Source organism: Ascaphus truei, chromosome 6 (assembly GCF_040206685.1).
Source record: "Ascaphus truei isolate aAscTru1 chromosome 6, aAscTru1.hap1, whole genome shotgun sequence".
Classification (NCBI taxonomy): Eukaryota; Metazoa; Chordata; class Amphibia; order Anura; family Ascaphidae; genus Ascaphus; species Ascaphus truei.
Genome location: NC_134488.1, coordinates 55946550 through 55966864, shown reverse-complemented (window position 1 = coordinate 55966864; position 20315 = coordinate 55946550). Strand labels below are relative to the sequence as shown.

Sequence of the window (20315 nt, the reverse complement as noted above, 5' to 3'; positions counted from 1 at the left end):
AGTGCACAAATGACAAAAGTGGATTTTCTTTCAAAAGCTAAAATGTTACCTGCAACCTAACAGCATCTACACCACATTGTGCCCTAGACCATCTAAGGACAGGAGACCTGCACTATAAACCCTTCCATATTTTAGTTCAGTTTAGGTACAGTAGCATCGCTTGTCGCGGGAACCAGTTGAAACACATAGTCAGACTCCTTTTATAAGCCACTCTTTTCTTCTCGGGAGGTCAGGCTTAAAACGGCAGCACGCGTTGCCGTGGTGACCACCTTCACGATCCCCCAGCTCACAATAGCATCCTGATTTCCATGGTGACCGTGGGGGTGAATGAAAAAAAAATTCCTGTGGCACAGACCAGTTTATGTGATCATAAATAAATGGAAAGCACAGTTCAACAACGCTCCTATCCGCCTGCCACTTCTCCCTTGTCTCGTCACTTCTTATGCTACAGAAACCACTGCAATCTTAACACATCCAGTCCGAAGTGGTGTGATTTCTTAAAATGCTGTGGTTTATATATCAGAAATAAGGCACTGCAGGAGCAAGATGGTCATAAAATAAACCCAATCTTGGATTTTTGAAGGATATGTTTACGGTTAGATCACCAACCAGTAAAATGGAACATCACATTTTAAGAATCACTGACAGATCTGTGCAATTAAGGGCAACTCACTTTTTTCTGCCCCACACTTTATAGAATAACAGTTTACATTGTATTAGATTTACATTATTTTTGCATTGATTCAATCTTCAGTCGTTCTGTGTTATAGATCTTTGCCTCAGCTTATCTGTAAAAGGGTACTAATAATGTTATTGTTCCTTTTAAATGTACATTTTCTGTTGAATGTTATTCAACAACTGCAGTGTGCTGGCAGGATTTCATCTCAGAGGTTGCTATCTCAATGATAGATATAAAGTGCTTTAGAATGAGAGAGCTGTAAATGTGACATAATAATACTAACTGTAATACAAGATACTCATCAAGGCTTTACAGATTCTTTGTATCTTTAATGTTCTACCCTGCACAGACTGTCAGCCATAGGTACAAACTATATGTTATGGGTAGTGTTATCCTGCAAAACTCCACAGATTTCAAACGTGGGGATGATATGGAAAAGCCTATTGGACAAACAATATCAAATAAGAACACAGAGCTTGCCTTGCATGCCAGGTATTGGTTAACAATAACTACTCATACTCAAATCCGGGAAACCATCTTCTTGCTGGAGATTCCAGCAATGCATTAACCCTTTGAGTGCTGAAAGGGCTGCAGCACCGAGGTGATTGCTCCATCAAGGATGACAGAATAAGAGTTCGCTTCCGTTCCTCTTCCTGTAAGATGACGTTCTGCAATCCACAGGCATGAAGAACGCCATCTCCCTTACAAAAATGAGCAATTAGATTGTGACAAAGCTATTATGTCATAGGTTCCTTGAACTGCCAGACCCCTGTACATAGTAGTTACGTCCATTGCTACTCAAAGGGTTAAAGGTCAGTGCCTTGTAAATCCAACTTGCAGTGAGGGGGGTTGCTATAAAATAAATACAAAATCCTTTTTAAACTGGGAATTAAAGATGCTCGTATTTACTGTAACAGGAGGTTTTTCTGGACATTAGACACAATATGATTCCTTTTAGTAGTAGAGCAAAATATGGTATTACTTTTGAACTTCAAGTTGTAGCTCTGTAAGGTAGCAATACTTCTTTAGTTTCCATCTCCATCTCCCCAACCCACCCCCCACAATATATTCTGGAAATAAGAGAGATGACCACCAACAGGAGAGAATCAAACTCCAATATATACACAATATTGTAGTAAGCATATGGAACACATATTGCAATCTAAAGGCAAATTCCAACAATATTAAACACGTAATTGGTTGCCATGAAATAAATTGGAAGCAGTTTATCTAGACCAATAATCCATAAGATGGTGAAACTTCAATGGCTAATATCCCAAGAACCAGGGAGCTCCTGGAGGTAAAATGGATATGGTTGTACCCCTGAAGACCCCCTACTCCAGATAATGCTAAAAAGAACAAGAGTGAATGCTGCTTTAAAAAAACAATTGACATAAAACAATACCAATTCTAGATACCTGTATGCTGTGGAGAAGATCTATGCCAGTATGGCTCTACCTAGGCATAGCATCAACAAGTGTCAGTCAGCGGACCATCAAATATTACTGTAACATATGTGCATGTTTCACACTCATGAAAATATGAAAGGTTAGGCATTGTTAAGGCGGTCTTCTACATGCTCAATTTTATTTGTACACCCACATAGCAGGACCCAGCAGATCCTGGCACCAGGAGAACGTTGTTTACCCTCATTCACTATATAGCTAGCGTGATGTTGCCAGTTGCCATTTTTCTTTCCTGTGTATTTGTTGGTTTGTATCAGATACATTTGGAGTTTCTTTGTGGGAAGACTAGCGTGGTCTCTCGCAGGGAGACAAGTTATCACCTGCTTTAACTCATCCAAGGATAGACCCATCTGCACAGACTGCAGTGAAGGAAATTGACAGAATTTGCAAATAACTGAAGAAGGAGCTCAAACTATACTAACATGTTATTTTACATTACAGCTATCCAACACTTCTCTGATAAAATATATTATGCATTCATATATGCAGGACGAAAAACAGTGTTACATGGTTACACTTCACACAAAAAATTGGTAAGAAAACAAAACACTGTTGAGGTTCTTTTTTAAGAGTCCTGCCTCTCCTGCATGGCAGAAGTTAACCTATTCTGAACTGGGTGACATGCAAAACACCGGAGTATTCAGAGCACGTAAATATATTCACTTGTAAATAATCATAAATAAAAAAGTAATATTGTAATAGTCCACTACCGTACAATACAATCAAGGCATATAGACATATTCAGACTCGCACACCTATGCTGTATATGCAAGTTACACACTGTAAAATTGACACAGCTTTATGAAAACAGAGTACTGTATATAATGTATGTTTATTGCAAAGCAGTGTGTCACGGGAGACCATGTACTTTTTACACCATTTATATATTACATGGATCATTCATTAGGCAAAAGCAAAAGATAGTAAACAAAAAAAATTGCCTTTATTTTGGTAAATCCACGTACAAGACAAAGAGATAGACAAGTAACAGTTAAAAATACACTTACTGGAGGTCTGGGGGGAAATCTAGCCTTTCTTAGGTGCAGGGCGCCCGCTTGGATGAGCTTACCCTGACCAGGATATACACCCGGTTCTCCTGGTCGTCTTTTCGGCTTCAGTTCCCAGCCGCGTCCGCTGCGTTTTAAAATGAGAACTTGGTCCTCGCTTCTGACTTAGTCTCTGCGAGGCAAACTTTTCAGGCTTCAAAACGAAGCCAGTTGCTCTGTTATTTCGAACAGAGTAACTTGGAAAAGCCAGCCCTAGCTTCATCGACACAAGTCATTGGTGCGCACACTCGCTCTCTTCGTCAGCACCTTCTATACACTTTGCTTGTCTATCCCCAGAACGGAAGGGGAAGGAGCAGCCAATCGGAGCGTGGGAATTCCTCCCTGCCAGCCAATAGAAAGAGAGGCTCGTCCCTCGGCTGACGTCAGAGGAGTAAGCATTCCAAAGAGGCTCGAAATGCCGGGTGAGCGGGAGATATGATTTTAGCCAAGGGGAGAAGACTTTATGGCTGCATCTTCCCTGACGACCTGGGGAGCCGGCTCTACCAAGTCCGACAACTGCAAAAGGTGTCCCCACCGGGTGCCCTTTGTAGTCCAGACCTGGCAATTCACCTTTCCTCACCCACCAAACGTTTTCACACCTCTGGACATCCTCTCCCCTTTGGACTACGGACTCTATGCAGACTTGCTGGCACCTTAACTAGATGCCATGGCAGACTGCATAGAACCTTATAATAAATGTATCAAACATTTGAAAACATATTTTATTACAGGGGGGACCTTGGGGAGACTCATGACTGTGAGGGACTTAGGACTGAGATATCGGGGCTTGAAAACCAGGAGTCTGGGGGACGCTGGACAGCCCCGGTGTAATTCTACTTGCGTACCGGCAAATCATGCCTGCTCGCCTGGTAGAATTAAGGTACTACCGGTAGCTCCGGCCCCCGAACTCCTGCAAACAAAATAATTGTATTCTTACCTCAATACCCCACCTAAAACTTACACATTGCAAGTTTCATGAGTCTAGGACAAAGGGAACATGGAAAGTGGAAAAAGCAGAGGATTTTAACTTTTCATGTAAAGATACCAGGCCCCTGGCTTATAGTGCTAAATAGCTGCCAGGGACCCACGGGACCCAAGGGCAACCAGAGGGCTTAACCTTTATTATGAAGCCTGGTTACCCTTGCCCGTCACACAGTGTATTGCGGACCCCTCACTTTATTACATCCCTTTATTCTTGGTTTCTTTCTAAGGTTCTTCATCAAAACATTCCTGCTGTACTGTATGTATTACACATTACCATGGCTGGCCTGGGTCAGGTACAAATTATTCCACCCGGTGCCGACTGTGATGTACTGTATCGCAGGTCCTAAGATGCATACATTAAGCAGGCACTGCAGGAATATAATTATGAAGTGCATGCCGAGGGCTCAACTACTGACACAATATTCCCAGCATACTTGTATTTCTGATCACTTATTTCTGGATCACATCAAGAACTTGTGCATATTACATGTGATTACAAATAGAAAGAAAAAAGTACACAGCAAAGATAGATTCAGGGGTAATCAGTATACAATTGTGAAAAGTGAAAAGCTCCAGAAATTGAAAACACAAATACCCAAAAATGTGGTACGCAGTGAACACATTTAACACATATTCAGTGGTGTGTACATGACCTTGTTAGGTAATAAAGAGAACGGCTGCTGCTGTAAAACAGAGGTGGCCCAGCACCTCCCAAATACTAGTAAGAGAACAAGACATAAAACAGTGCACAACGCTCATAGTGTAAAAAAAAGTTTAGTGTAAAGATATTGTTTCTAAAAAGGGTTAGTATTCTGCGTACATCAGACAAGATCTTTTAAGCATTTCATGTTACAAGACATGCGTTACCACAATGGAACCGGACGAAAAAAAGATATTGGATGCCTTCTGGTCACTCCTCGATAGATTTCTTGGACTCCTGGATATCCACGCTCTCCTCCCCATAGGTGGCCATGCACCAGTGGGCACGATCAATCCTCCTCTGCAAATGTGGAGAGCAGCGGTTCTTTTTTAGGTAGTCATCACAGGAGTAAATGTTCAAGCACAGGAAACCTTCCAGTATAGTGAACAACGGCAGTGCAGCTGTAGGTAACCCCTACGTCACTACACATCATCACGTATAGCGGTGATCATGAAGTATCGGTAGGGTAGTAACAAAAAGTGCCGGCCCCAGTAGTCAGTGTAGCTAATGTCCATAGAGACCAACGCTAACTCCAGCCCAGAAGTTAGCTCTGACAGTGCAGAGATCAGGTTAAAGACGTCACTCAAACTCGCCACAATATTTGCAGCCAGATGAGTTAAATAAAAAAAACAAAAGTCGCACGTCAGTACTTGGGGCTCATGGAGTATATAAAACATAAAAATCAGCATAAAATCCTATGCATTTCATAGCATAAGCACTACTTCATCAGGGAATAATTTTATACTCATATGGGATATATACCCACCGGTCTCAGGATTGGATGAACATCGGTAGTATGTGCAGCCAATCCCAAATGAGCAGAGGGTTTCACACAGCTGATATACTAATTAAAACCAACTGCTTTATACAACAGTTTAATAAACAGCATAATATATAAAACATGATATAATAAAACGACGCAGCAATATTATAGCGCTGAAAATAAAAACAAACAAATGTTAGATATGGCGCATGGATAAAGTACTCAAGGACTAACTAAATGAATACATAAAGATATTAAAATAAAGGAATAAAATATATGTAAACAAAGAAAAGCATCAAAAACTAAGATAGAGACATATCAAACATAGGGCTAAAGAAGATAGAGTGTATCAAATGGTGACTATCGGAGGTGAATTTAGATACTATATTTAGCAAGAAATAACCTTATATTAGAATAAAGAGTCTAACATTAACTCCAAGAATAAAAAAAACAAATGTATATATATATATATATATATATATATATATATATATATATATATATATATATATATATATATACATTTGTGTGTGTGTGTCTATATATATATATATATATATTTATATATATATATATATATATATATGAAAAAATCACACTCAATTGGCACACTGTAAACATAAGTAAGATGCTGATGCTTGCCCCATATGCACATGTAAAAAGTAGATTTTACCAGATTGGAGTCCGGAAAAAACGAGACAGCACACAGTCCAGTAGTTCCAATGAAGCTGTATTTAAAGTAACATGGCACCACCTCCAACGTTTCGGTCCACTCAGCGTGACCTTCCTCAGGGACGTCCCTGAGGAAGGTCACGCTGAGTGGACCGAAACGTTGGAGGTGGTGCCATGTTACTTTAAATACAGCTTCATTGGAACTACTGGACTGTGTGCTGTCTCGTTTTTTCCGGACTCCAATCTGGTAAAATCTACTTTTTATATATATATATATATATATATATATATATATATATATATATATATATATATATATATATATATAGACACACACACACACACACACACACACACACACTAACATACATACGTATATATACGGTATATATAAACAAAAGACAAAAAGAAGCGCAGGCTCCATAGCATGTAACTGTATAAATAAAGGGCACATTTAATAGAACAAGCAGTCCCAAGGAGTTGCACTTACAGGATTTAAAAACCCCCCCACACATATTGGAGAGAAATCTCTATAGGGGTCATCAACGGGAGTGGGGGAGTCCAGAAGATACAGGGTGCACCTAGTCAGATGAAAAACGGATGCAGCTCCTGCCACGAGCTGGCGTAACCCCATGGCGTCCAGCAATGCCTCTGTGCTATCCTTCCGCCTCAATCGGATACCGGCAGTGAGATAAACAGCTGATTGAAATGCCGAGACACCAGGAACTCCACATACACACGCCAGTACGTGATGACGTCACCACATGTTTCGTCACACCGTGTGACTTCATCATTCTTCAGATTCTTGGCTTTTCTATAAATGAAATTGGGGGTGGTATAAATATATTCCCCCAAGATCGGGTCATTGAACAGGATCCCCCAGTATTTTTTTGATAATACCTTCAATCTTTCTACTGACAGAATTAAAATTTGTGATGAACGCAACATAAACATTTTATACCCATTTTTCGTATCTTTTTCCTTATTAATTTTTGGTTCCAGCAAAAGACTCATCTTTATATTCTTAACCTTGTGCAAATCATCATTTAATTTATTTAAGGGATACCCTCTCTGAATGAATCTTTCTAATAAATGTTTTGCCTGTATATCAAAGTCTTCTTCTTTACTGCAGTTTCTTTTAATTCTCATAAATTGTCCCAATCGGATATTTTGAATCCAAGTATTTTTGTGATTACTTGAAGCCAAAAGCAGGTTGTTGGAATCTACTTTTTTTAAAAAAAAGTTTTGGTATTAACTTGACCCTCATCTGATATGGTCAAATTTAGATCTAGGAAATCCCCCATAATAGTGTCTGAGACACACGTGAATATTGGTGATTATCATTTAGATAGAGTAAGAATTTATCCACTGATTCCATATCACCTTCCCAGACACACAAAATGTCGTCGATGTAGCAATGCCAAAGAATGATATTTTTGGTAAAAGGATTATCAGACCAGATCTTATGAATTTCATATTTTCATATATATAAATAGCAAAATTCGGGGCAAAGTGCGTCCGCATTGCCGTACCACAAACTTGGAGAAAGAATTCTGAGAGAAAAAGGAAATAATTACAGTATGAGATAAGATGAACTGTATTGATTTTAGAATAAACTCACGATTAAGTGGATGCAGTAGAAGATCCTTCTCAAAGAAAAACTTAACTGCTTCTAATCCTTTAATGTGTGGAATATGCGTGTATAGAGCTTGTACGTCACAAGCTATCCATCTATATGTATTTTTCCACTTAAAATCGGTAAATAGATTAAAAACAGCAGTGGAATCCTTAATAAAAGAAAGCAAAACTCCCATATATACCTGTAAGAAGTAATCCTCATACTGTGAAAGATTAGACGTAAGCGACTGTATGTCAGTTATGATTGGCCTTCCTGGTGGATTAGAAACAGACGTATGCACTTTTGGTAAGTGATAGAAGATTGGGATTTTCGGAAATTCTGAATAGAGAAAGGCAAATTCATTTTTTAGTTATTATCATCTTAAGTAACGCATCATCCAAAATGATTTTAAGTTGGCCAATACTGTATATTCATTTGTAGGGTCCTTCTTTAATTTTCTGTAGAAAGATTCGTCATAAAGGAGTCGGTGTGCTTCTTTTTCGTAATCACTTCTGTTTTGCAAAACAACACCTTCCTCCTTTTTCCGCATGTCTTATAATAAGATTATTATTATCCTATGTTGTATGTTTAGGATCATTGTCTTGCTGCATGACCCACTTTCGCTTCATCTTTGGCTCACGGACAAATGGGCTGACATTCTTCTCCAGAATCTTCTGATACAATGCAGAATTCATGGTGGTGTCAATGATGGCAAGCCATCCACGTCATGATGCTGCAAAGCAGCTCAAAACCATCACACTCCCACTACCATGTTTGACGGTTGTGATCAGGTTAATCTGTTTGAACGCAGTGTTTGGTTTTTGCCAAACATAACGTTTCTCATTGAGGCCAAAAAGTTATTTGACTCCTCTTTCCAGAGAACATTGTTCCAGAAGTCTTGTGGAGCATATATGTGCTCTTTGGCGAACCTCAGACGGGCAGGCAGCAATGTTATTTTGGAGAGCAGTGGTTTCCCCATGGCTATCCTTCTATGAACACCATACTTGTTCATTTTTTTTTGTAATAGTTGAGTCCAGAACACTCATTAACCAAGGTGAGACTGGCCTGCAGATACTTGGATGTTACTCTAGGGTTCTTTATGACTTCCTGGATGATTTGCCGGTTTGTTCTTGGAGACATTGTGGTAGGACGACCAATCCTGGTTAGAGTGACTGTGGTCTTGAACGCTTTCCATTTGTATACTGTCTGACAGTGGATTCGTGCAACCTCAAATGCATAGAAATGGTTTTGTAACCCTTTGTAGAGTGATGAGTATCAAGAACCGCCTTTCTGAGGTTCTTAGAGATTTCTTTTGATCGTGCCATGACGTGTTTCCACACACCTGTATGGTGAAGGCCAAACTCAAAGTTTCTGATCTTTATATAGGGTGGCGCCTCCTAAACTCACACCTGAAGATCTGTATAATTATTTAAACACCTGGTTCTAATGGTCCCCTTTAATTTAGCTGATACAACCAGGGTTTCATTTACTTTTGCACATACCCTGACTCTTAATAACTCATTGTCTAATTCATACATCACTTTGTTTCAAAAGACATGGAATTAGTTAATATAAACCCTATTGGATATTTAACAAAAGACTGGTTTTGATTCAAGAAGGTTAACATGGAAAAACGATGGAATTTCCGTAATTATTATTGGGGTTCACAAACTTTTTCTCACACGTGTGTATGTATATATGTATTTATAACAAAACTCCTAACTGCTTGAACCTTTTGGGCTTGTCAGTGTGAGTGTGGATGCTTCTTCTGAATTGTGAATCTGGGGGTACCTGTTCAAAGGCATTTCGAGGATGTCATTTACAGTACATATCCATGCCTCAAATCTGCAATATAAATACTGTGTGATGTTTTAGGCTGCGCTTATAGTGCGCGCGATGTCTAACGAAACTTGTAATTCGCTTTGCCGCGACGTCGTGGACGACCCGGTCATTGATTGGTTCAGAGGCTGTCACATGTGGCGACAGCCTCTGACAAATCAAATTTGACCGGCTTCCAAATTTCGCGTCACTGCCGTCGCGTTGCGCTTACTATAAGCGCAGCCTTAGAACGGCTGCAATACATTTGTTTTCGGGCGACGTTGCTTCGCTGGCACTATAAGCGTAGCCTTAGAAACCCTGGGCCTCATTGCATGTTGTGCAAAGTGATTGTTTGGGCTGTTTTCATTCAAAACCCATATTCAAGACAATAGGGATTTCCAGACAATAATGTCGCAAATGGCTGCATCGGACTATATAGACTTACCCCATATGTCACCATTGGGAAGACTGTTGGGCATGGAGATGCAATGTTGAGTGTTTGCTGTCTTTACCATAATGACCAAGTTGAACAATAATTAAATTTATTAGAAAAATAAAACAATAGGTCATGTAACATCTACCAAGTGCTGTATCTTTCACATGACAGATCAAAGGCCACATTATGTATTATTTTACTACTGTGTCAAAAACGAAAAGATAATTAGGTTTTTATCTAGCACTTATATTACATAAAAAGACTATTTCTTCTTCCTGAGTAGATTTACAGTAGCAATTGCTTAAAACCTCTGCATTTTGCTGGCAAAGTTAAAAATTGGACTTTATTACCCATTTTTTTGTTCTGGGGTATAAAGTAGCTCAACAAAGCTACTCTAGTGTCTTAATTGAATTCTGCTCTGCTCTTGCACTAGCAGAAAGCAATATTTAGGCAGCTGGTCTTGAAAAACTGAACATACTGTAGAAACACTAATGTATTTTCTATTTAGGTATACAGGTAGTTGAAGGATCTAAACACAGACTTGCATCCACAAATGAAATTACAAAACAAAAAAATCAGTGATACATTTTTTTATATCTTATACACCACACAATAAATGGTGGGAAGGGACTTTTACTCCACCATGTCCTCATTCCCTACCTTCAATAGCATAAAGATACAAGACTTGCACACCATAATCACAATTTGTATATTAAAGTATATTTTAATTATGTGTGCACCAAAGCTGAGGGTAAGCTTCCTTACATAATTCCCATAGGTATTGAAATCAATGTCTGGAACTCATTTTATACTCTCTTTTAAATGGAAGATGTTTAAAGCAGCAGCCCTCCTAAATAATGCCCTTTTTTATTTGTATTCTTTTTTTAATTACATGGCGTTTGTGATTCCTTTCTACCCGAGATGTGGTGGCCATTTTCTTTCCCCTAGAGGGAGATTTTTTAACTTCACTGGTAAGTTTCTTGGTATCAGGGTCCGTTAAGCTGAAAATGCTACGGGGATTTACTATTCTTAGTAATTACACCGTGATGAAGATCCCGGATGGCCCCGAAACGTTGACTTACTATGTACTGATTCAAAAAGTTCAATTGAACTAAAAAAGTGAAAAAAAAAAAAAAAAACCGCAACACCACCAAACTAAACTAAAAAAGATCCTGCTGATCATACTTCACTCATTCCCTGCCTACCCCAGAGAGCACTAGGAAAGTTTGCCATGAAAACCTTGACCTGATTTATTAGTATGGAAAGTTTGGTCTCCTGAGTCCCAGTTTGCACTCCGTTTCATTTATGAATGGATTTTACCACCCCATCAAGCACGGTTATGGACATAAACAAAGCCAGCATCGCAGACATTTTTATGACTCTTCATCCATCATTCAATTGCTTATCGAGGTGAAACACAGGCCGACAATTCTGAATGTGCGTCTTCATCAAAAGACTAACTCAAAATGTGCACTGTATAGCTGGAAATAAGCTCCAAGCACTCAGAAAAGTGCCTCAGGACAGCCCTAGAGAGATGAGAGAGACAGACTATCTTGCAGCTTTGCTTTTCATCTCTGCTCTCTGCAGACATACCGTAATACTTTACTACTGACATTACACACTGTCAAAAAATCTTCATGTCCTGTGTCATTATACAGTAGGAGAGGACTTTGGGTGCAACCGAAATAAAATCCAACACCAGAAAATCACCATCTGGACTCTCTGTTATATATTACAAGGCACAGTAGGAGACACTGGCATTTAATGGTCAGCATAGACCTGTAAACTGGAAAGTCAATGAATAATGACTTCTATGATTGCTAAAACTGGTATATTTTGTGTATTTACCAGGGACAGACATTGTCACACTTCATCCATCATGTGTGTTCCACTGGAACTCAACAGATGATACACACGATGTACCCATTTAGAGAACTGGGACTGTTGATCAGAAAATGTCTGAACTTGCTGTGTACATCAGCTATAGACTTGCACGTTCAGCAACTAAAACTTTATGCAGTAAGGACACCACAGTGTTCGTTAACGTGTACTGGGAGCTCGCCCATCTTCTGACTCAATGTATACAAGAAAACAACATATATATATATATATATATCCTGTTCAGTGCCTCCACAGCAAATACAATACTGACAGTAGAGAGATTAATATAGCAATGGAACCACCACAATGCAACTCTTTACCGGGGCACCCATACCCCAGTTATTTGGTGCACTATAAAGGACCCATACTTTGAATTAGACTATCAATATAAAAGTGTTCAATAAGGAATCACAGCTTTTTATTGGAAACCAAATCATTGAGAAAAGGGGAGGCAGATGATAATGGTAACAAGCGATATTTTCGGAAACACAATCTCCTAAATAATGGACATTCTTTTGCCAGGTAAAAAGTCTGCAGATGTCTAAAAAAAAATTACAAAAAATAAACTAGAAAAAAACGTAGCTTTACCTTCCTGTCTTGATCTTCTTGGCAAAATTGGGTTTTAGGAAAAAAATGATATTTATCAATGCAGTCAATTCTTTTTTTTGCATTACTATGCAATTAATTTTTTAACTTTTTATCTGTCAATGCGATATGTATTTTTTTAAAATATGTTTCCACTGGATTGCAAAGCTTTTTAATTTGTTTATTCATTAAAGCTTGATAGTGCTGAAAGAGGAACTATCATAAGAAAACTCCAATTTCTGTGTGATAGTGCCCTGATCAGACACCTTAATATATAACGGTCAGGTTTCCCCCCCCCCCCCCAACTTGAAAATGTTTATTACGTTTTCTATGACAACAAAACATATTAAATTTCAACAAGACCACAAAACACCAGATTACAATATTACAATATTCCTTTACTTTTAACAGTGCACTAAACCAGTAAATAATATATTACAATTACATATAGTTTAAACAATGACAAACAAAAACCTAAATTTTAATTTAAATTGACGATTCAGTCCTATCTGCATTGTATCATGGATTTGTATTTCACTCTGTACTTCTTCCCCCTTATGCACAGTTCATGTTTATATCTTTGATATAGGTCCTAATTTTATCTAAGGGTATTAGGCATTGGATGTTTTATTCTCCCCTCCCCCCTAATCACCTTCTGGGCTTCTCACCTATCAGACTTCTTCGTAAATACAGCGGAATCCCGTTATAACGCGGTCCTTGGGGTCCATAACCCCGAGACTGCGTTATAAGCGGATTCGCGTTGTAGCGGATCGCGCTATAACGGGGTTGAGCTGTACCATGATGTTTGGCCAAACATATGTATCACAACCCCTGTGTCCTGGTCTGGTAAAATTTTAATAAAAGGATCCCATTTTCCGTCTTTAGCTCTTTATTGGTTTCGGCTTCCTTTTTATCTAACATGAATAATTGTGTTAAATATTTGTTTAGCATCTCCATGTTAGGGGATATATACTTAATCCATTGTAATATTATGGCCGCCAATAATGTAATTTCTACGAATTTATGTACTCTCAACCCGTTATTTATGATCTACCATTTCTCCAAGGTGCCAAATATCAAAGAAACTTGTTCTTTAATCGCAGTTATTTTAACATTCTGCTGTATATAATCCAGCACTTGGTCCCAAAAGTTCGCAATCTTGGGGCAGTCCTGTAAGCTGTGTTTCAGGTCTGCTTTAGGTTGTTGGCACTTTGGACATCTACTCTTGGAACTGTCAGTTTTTGTTAACAAAAAAAATGAAAAATGCCTGAATCATCAAGCATTATTATTATTATTATTGATTATTATTATTGGGACGCCCTTCCCCACCAAGCTGAACCATTTTAATTTCAAGATACTTACTAGGGAAGGTGTCACCGGTAGCATCCCCTGCAGAGCAAACAAAATGGCGGGCCAACAGGAATCTATGACACATGACAAAGGGGGTTAGGTTAAAGTACCAACTACACCTTTTCTGGGAAGTATCTTGAGGGCAGGTGGTATCCAGAGTTGAAATTAAAATGGTTTAGCTCTGGGGAGCCCGTTCCATTCCCGATAAAAAAAATTTTTACAAAAAATTAAAAAGTGTGGCATCAGGGGAAAGACTGCTTCTTGAAATGTTTCTATATTAGGTAGATTTTTTTGTAACATTGAGACACTTTTTTGAGAAAAAAAAAACATAAATTGAAGAAATAAACCCTCAATATTAAAAATGACTACCACTAAGAGCAAACCAAAATTATAGTGAGATATTCATAATCAGACAGAGCCCGCTTGAAACCAAATGGAGATGAGGTTTACCTTTATTTCTATTTGGATTCCAAATGTGTACATTCCAAGCCAAAAAAACAGTACAAATAACTTTGTAAAGATTTGGCAGTATGTAGGCCCTTGGTTTCTGAAATGGTCTGCAGTACATTATTTGGCAATACAAAGGAAGCCCATCCAGTGCCACAGTGGTTAAAAAAACAATTTACATTCAAAACCATTTCACTTTGCATCGTGTTGTTAAAGCAAGCTATTTATAAGGGCGGTTTTCTGCATTCTCAAGTGCAAATGGCATTCGTCTTCTCTAAACAGTGTTTAGAGCTAATTTAGCATTAGCTATAAACACTCCTGCAAGCCAATTTGAGGAAATGAGAGCACGATTGTACGCTCTCTGCTTTTACTTACAGACAATATTTTATTAAATAGTGAGTGCCACCACAGAGGGATGAGGGAGGACAGCTTTATAAACTCTGGAGATCTTTGTGGTGGCAGTCCAGAGGTGCGAAGTACAGTACAGTATATTGGCTGCAAAACAGAACTAAAAAGTCACACAGAAAAGAGTGCACCACATTTATTGGTTATAATTGGTGCAGAACTTTGTTGGTCATAAAGAGGATTCTAATTTGCTTTGTAATCTCCCAATCTTCCAATTTCCACTACATGTGTGTACTCCTTAGTTATTAAGTACTCAAAAGTTTTCAATGTAAGCTCTTGGCTGGAAAATATGTCTTGCTATATTTACTTACTATACTTTTATCATACTATACTTTGTCTGAAAGAGTAGCTCAGTGGTAATGTTAATGCTCTCTTTGTGACCTCGGGCAAGTCAATCACTTTACCTCCTTGTACCTCAGGCACCAAAATTAGATTGTAAACTCTGAAAGCAAGAACTCATTGCACCTGTAAAATGTTATGTATAGCACTGTGTAGACGATCAGTGATACAGGTATGATCAGAGTGCAACAGCTATTCAGTGAATTATATTTGGTTATACAGCTGCAGCGGCCGTTTTTCTAACAAATCACGCGTTGTTTACATCGGAATACCGATGTCATGACGCGCAATGTCTTCCAACCTTTCCGCCTTAAGACGCCAGTGCGGCGAGTGCAGAAAATGGCATTTTAGAGTTCTGGTTTTTAAGCAACTTAAATTGACGAAGTAGCACAGTACTGTACACATTGCAATTCATTCATTTCATTATCCCCAAAGAAACAGAATCCATGAAATTCAACAAAGCAACCGCGATAAGCGCGGGTACCTGGGGCGATTGGCCGCATTCATGCTACGTGGAGTACGGCAGAGCACACGAAATCGCCGCTGTGATTTTTTTGACTACATGCCGCTGCAGCTGTATGCAGTGTATATCTTGCAAAACAGCTGCAAGAATGTGTATTTTAAACCAAAGGGATTCGAATAATTACTGCTCCTTATTTCTTCTGTAAAACATTACAGCCTTTACAGGTTACTAAAACTACCTACTTTGCATCCAGCTAAAGTATAAATTAGAGAAGTCTAATTTCCCTTGCTGTAGGGCAGATGTATGCACATCTGACCCAAAGGCTGCCAATGAACCAAAGTAAGCAAGAAGCATCAGTGGGGATGATATACTGTACAATAAAGAGATGGGGCATAAAGTAAGGGAGGGGACACATGAAAAATAACCGTATAGAAGACACAAGGAAAGAGAAGTACTTTGTAATTTTGCTGTTGTAATTGCTAACCCCATAAACCGTAGTGAACCATCCTATGTGACCCTGATCACATCTATTTGGTCCCTTGACACTTGGAATTAGGATTGCCCTGTCATAAGATTTAGACTAGTGGGGTGAATACACATTTAATTGAATGCCTCTTTCAAATGCTATTAGTGTTAGAGACAGCAATGCATTGGGACTCTCACTCTATACAGTATGATACTGATCATACACCTTATACTAATGTGTAATGGTTTGTAATGTATTCAGATGGAAGCCCAACTGCTGAAATTAATGATGGTTTTAAAGCTCAGCAACAAACCCAGCACTTAATAGGTTATGCAGCCCACATTTCCCAGAGAATGAATGATTTTACTACAAGAAACTGCTAAGACAGCCTGGGAAAATAAAGTCCTCTGACAGACTGCAAATCACACCGATGCAATGGCAGGAGGTAAAATGGATTATGCTATCTTGCGAGATCCATAACTCGAGAAGTGACAGGAGAAGGCGAGTTACGAAGCCATCGAATAGCGACAGTAAAAAGATATAGGTTTGCCTGTTGTCATTTGAGATGATATTTGTACATAGAAGAGAAGCCAGATAATTTAAGAAAATATCTACAATATTGCGGGCTTTAAATAACCTAAGAGGATCATTAAAAAAAGTCTTGTAGTCTGTAGTGTGCAATTTCTTGAACAGTAAAAAAAAAAAAAGCCTGCTTGAGTAAATAACTCCTAAAGTGCTAAGGTCTTGTCATAGTACAAATGCTGATTATACTCAATATTATATTAAAATTTCTGACTTTATAGCATCCAGCTAGTATGTCCTTTTTAAAGTATTTATGCACTACACAACTGAAAATGAAAAATACTGTGCACTATAGAATGGTATAGGCATTTAGACAAAATGAAACCCACGCGTAGTAAGTTTAAAATATATATCCGTTTTACACAGTGATAGAGTAATTCACCGAAGCTTATGAGTCATAGCAATTGGAAAGTGGATTTCTCATTGCGTGAATGGTATCTGGTAACCCTTCTCTAAGGGTGCATGCACGTACTGTAGGTAGGGTTGCCAGGTGGCTTCTCCAAAAATATTGGACGCAATGGTGAAAGTTGCGTCAGGTCACTATGTCCAGGGAGGAAAATACTGGACACATACATGTCCAGTATTATAGTACCTCTCATTTTTTACAGGACATAGTATCGAAATACAGGACAGTCCAGTTCAATCCTGGACATCTGGCAACCCTAACTGTAGGTAGCATTCATGTCAGCTACTGTACTGCTGTGCAGCAGGAAGGACAGTTACAAGAGTTCATCAATCAAAATGTGACATGAGGAAGATCCCTAATGGAATTGAAACATTTGAAAATGTAAATTCATTACTGACTGACCTCACTCATGCTTGAGATATCAAATCAGGACACAGAATGAGGGTTCCCTAGGCACACCTAGAATAGGGTAATGAAATCATAGAAAATGCTGGTGCTCCTGCTCAGATGGACCTTCGCGTGCGGTCCCATACAGAAATATGTATAAAGGAGGTACAATTTAATGAAGCCAAGCAAAACCAACGTTTTGGTTGCTCCATGCAACCTTTGTCAAGGTGAGGGCTACAGTGAAGTAAAGACATAACAATATATAGATATATAGATATATAGATATATATATATCAAATAAAAAGATCACTTGTGAGCACATTCACATGTCTTAGGCCTGGGCCAGGGTTCCAGCTGGCGTGCAGAGGCGCGCTGAGGCTCAGGTAAAGCGGGTGCTTTCCCTGGCCTTAGACAGCGCGACGCCCGGGGGTGTGTCGGCGGGTGGGCCAGTGACGTCACGGAGTTGGTTCGCCCTCATTGGGCGAACCGCTCACGTGACCGGCCCTGCGCTCCGGCGAGCGCTGAAATGTAAAATTCTGCTAAGACCTACGCTTCTGCGCGCTTGCGGAAGCGAAGGCGAGCCCCTACTAAAGCCGCTCTCATTGCGGCTGTAGGGGCTCACAGGTAAGTACAAGCGCGCCTCAGCACGGTGACCATGCCCGAGGCCTTAGACAGGTCAGCAACTTCCATTAGATCCTATGAAAACACTGATATTCTGCATTACCGCATGACATTTTGCCTTATCAGTAGGTCAAATAAAGTTGTATATTAATCACACAATGTTAACCTTACATGAAAACATATGGATTGAAGTGTTTCTTAATTGGGATGCAGCCTGCCCTTAGGTTGGGCTGTGAAAGGCCACTCATTTGTAGGGAGTGTTACAGATTAGAAAGCAGTTTTTAACATCCATGATCTCAGCCACAGAAATCTGATTTATTTATCAGTGTTTCTTTGGCTCCAAAACAACACATTTTCCTTAATTGGAGCGACAGGACAGTGATAGCTAAGGTAAGAAGAGGAAATATGCCTTTAAGGTTTAATTTCTTTGGCCATTAAGATAAATAACAATGTACAATGTACAATGTACACAAAGGTAACAACTGTATATATATACACACACGATATATATACATATATATATATACAGTATATATATAATATATATATATCTCAAACAAAGCATCAGCTTGGAAAATACGTTACAAAACTTTGTCTTACCTGTGCGTTCTGGATCTGTATGGCTCCCTGAGGGATAGCTTGGGTCACTACCTGACCCTGGGAAGTTACCATGGCAACCGGTTGGTAAAGTGCCCCACCTAGCAAAGACAATGTTATAAAGGGGAAAATGAGAGATGCAGTCTAGAGAGACAGACCAGGCTATTGCAAATTGTGTGTGTGTGTCTGTGTGTGTGTATGTATGTATGTATGTGTGTGTGTATGTATGTATGTATGTATGTATGTATGTATGTATGTATGTATGTATGTATGTATGTATATATATATATATATATATACATATATATATATATATATCATGTTAACCAAGCTTAATTATCAAGATGCACTGTTTTTAAGTAAAACCCTTTCTTGCTTTATCCATTGTAACATCGCCGGAAAAGAGATCAGTGTACCTCGAAAGCTCGCACAAATGAAAGCATTTCCTTAGCCACAGAACGGTATTGTCTATTAGTTTTTTATTATATATATATATATATATATATATATTTATTTTTTATTTTTTATTCAGTCCGTACAGGGTGCTCAGCTTTGCATAATTAATCTCTGTCCTGAAAACCTAATTTTTCCTGATGCCTAGGAAAAGGACTACAAGGAACTGAAACACATCAAAAATATGATGGCAATGGATGGATTCAAGTTTGTTTGTGGTATATTTTAAAATAGTGTTACACATTGTGTGTGCGGCAAGTGTTGGTTATATTACGTGAATATTCAAAGATCTTCCTTCTTAAGGGCCTTTTTGTGATGCCTACATACTGTAACTGAATGTCACAAAGGCATTCCAGTAATTAAACAAAACACACAGTAGAACAATTTATAAATTCATAATCAAATTTCTGAAGATGTCCACTCTCAATTTAGCATTTTACATGCTGAATGTTTGCTGCCTTTGGTTTAGATCTTAACCGACTATAGCTAGATGGGGGGTTATTCTTAAAGGAGCTAATTTCAAAGAGATTTTAGCTAAACACTGGGAAATGTCTCAATGTAATCCAATGTTAGGTTCAGTTACAGCTTATTAACCTAATGTGGATATAGAAAAGCTATAGTCGGTTAAGATCTAAACCAAAGGCAGCAAACAATCAGCATTGAATGCCATGGGGAAGAGCGCGGGGCCTCTCTAACCGCTGCGCCCCCCTAGAAATTCTCAGGGGGCGCACCCCCCAGTTTGCGCACTGCTGCTGTATGTTACAGTACATTAGTCTTCAGGGCACAATCCTCTCTTGGTACTCTTCCCATCGAAACACACATTGAGTAAAGTGTACATCTCCAATTTCTGCGGCTCCCACCTCTGCAACATTGCTACAGTACATATGTCCTTTTCTCACTACGCAATCCATCCAAATGATGAATTCACTTTTAATATCCCAACTGGATTACTGTAACCTGCTCCTAGTCGGTCCTCTTTTGACTGCCCCCCCTCTCTAGTCCATCCTAAATGCTGCTGCCAGACTCATCTACCTCACCAATTATTATACGTCTGCTACTTCATTATGCAAATTCTAACACTGACTAACAATACCCAGCAGAATCAAATTCTGTACACCTACTGTACAAAGCTCTCCACGATGCAGCCCATC

General features: G+C 39.0%; 1 protein-coding gene across 8 annotated transcripts in view; it reads right to left on the bottom strand.

Moving 5' to 3' along the window:
• PKNOX2 (PBX/knotted 1 homeobox 2) overlaps nt 1-20315 on the bottom strand; it is a 752321-nt gene that overhangs the window by 50600 nt on the left and 681406 nt on the right. For all 8 annotated transcript variants that reach the window (XM_075604325.1, XM_075604323.1, XM_075604330.1 and 5 more), the window contains one exon: nt 18715-18812. In XM_075604325.1, the coding sequence (XP_075460440.1) occupies nt 18715-18812 (98 nt within the window). The remainder of the gene's footprint in view (nt 1-18714; nt 18813-20315) is intronic.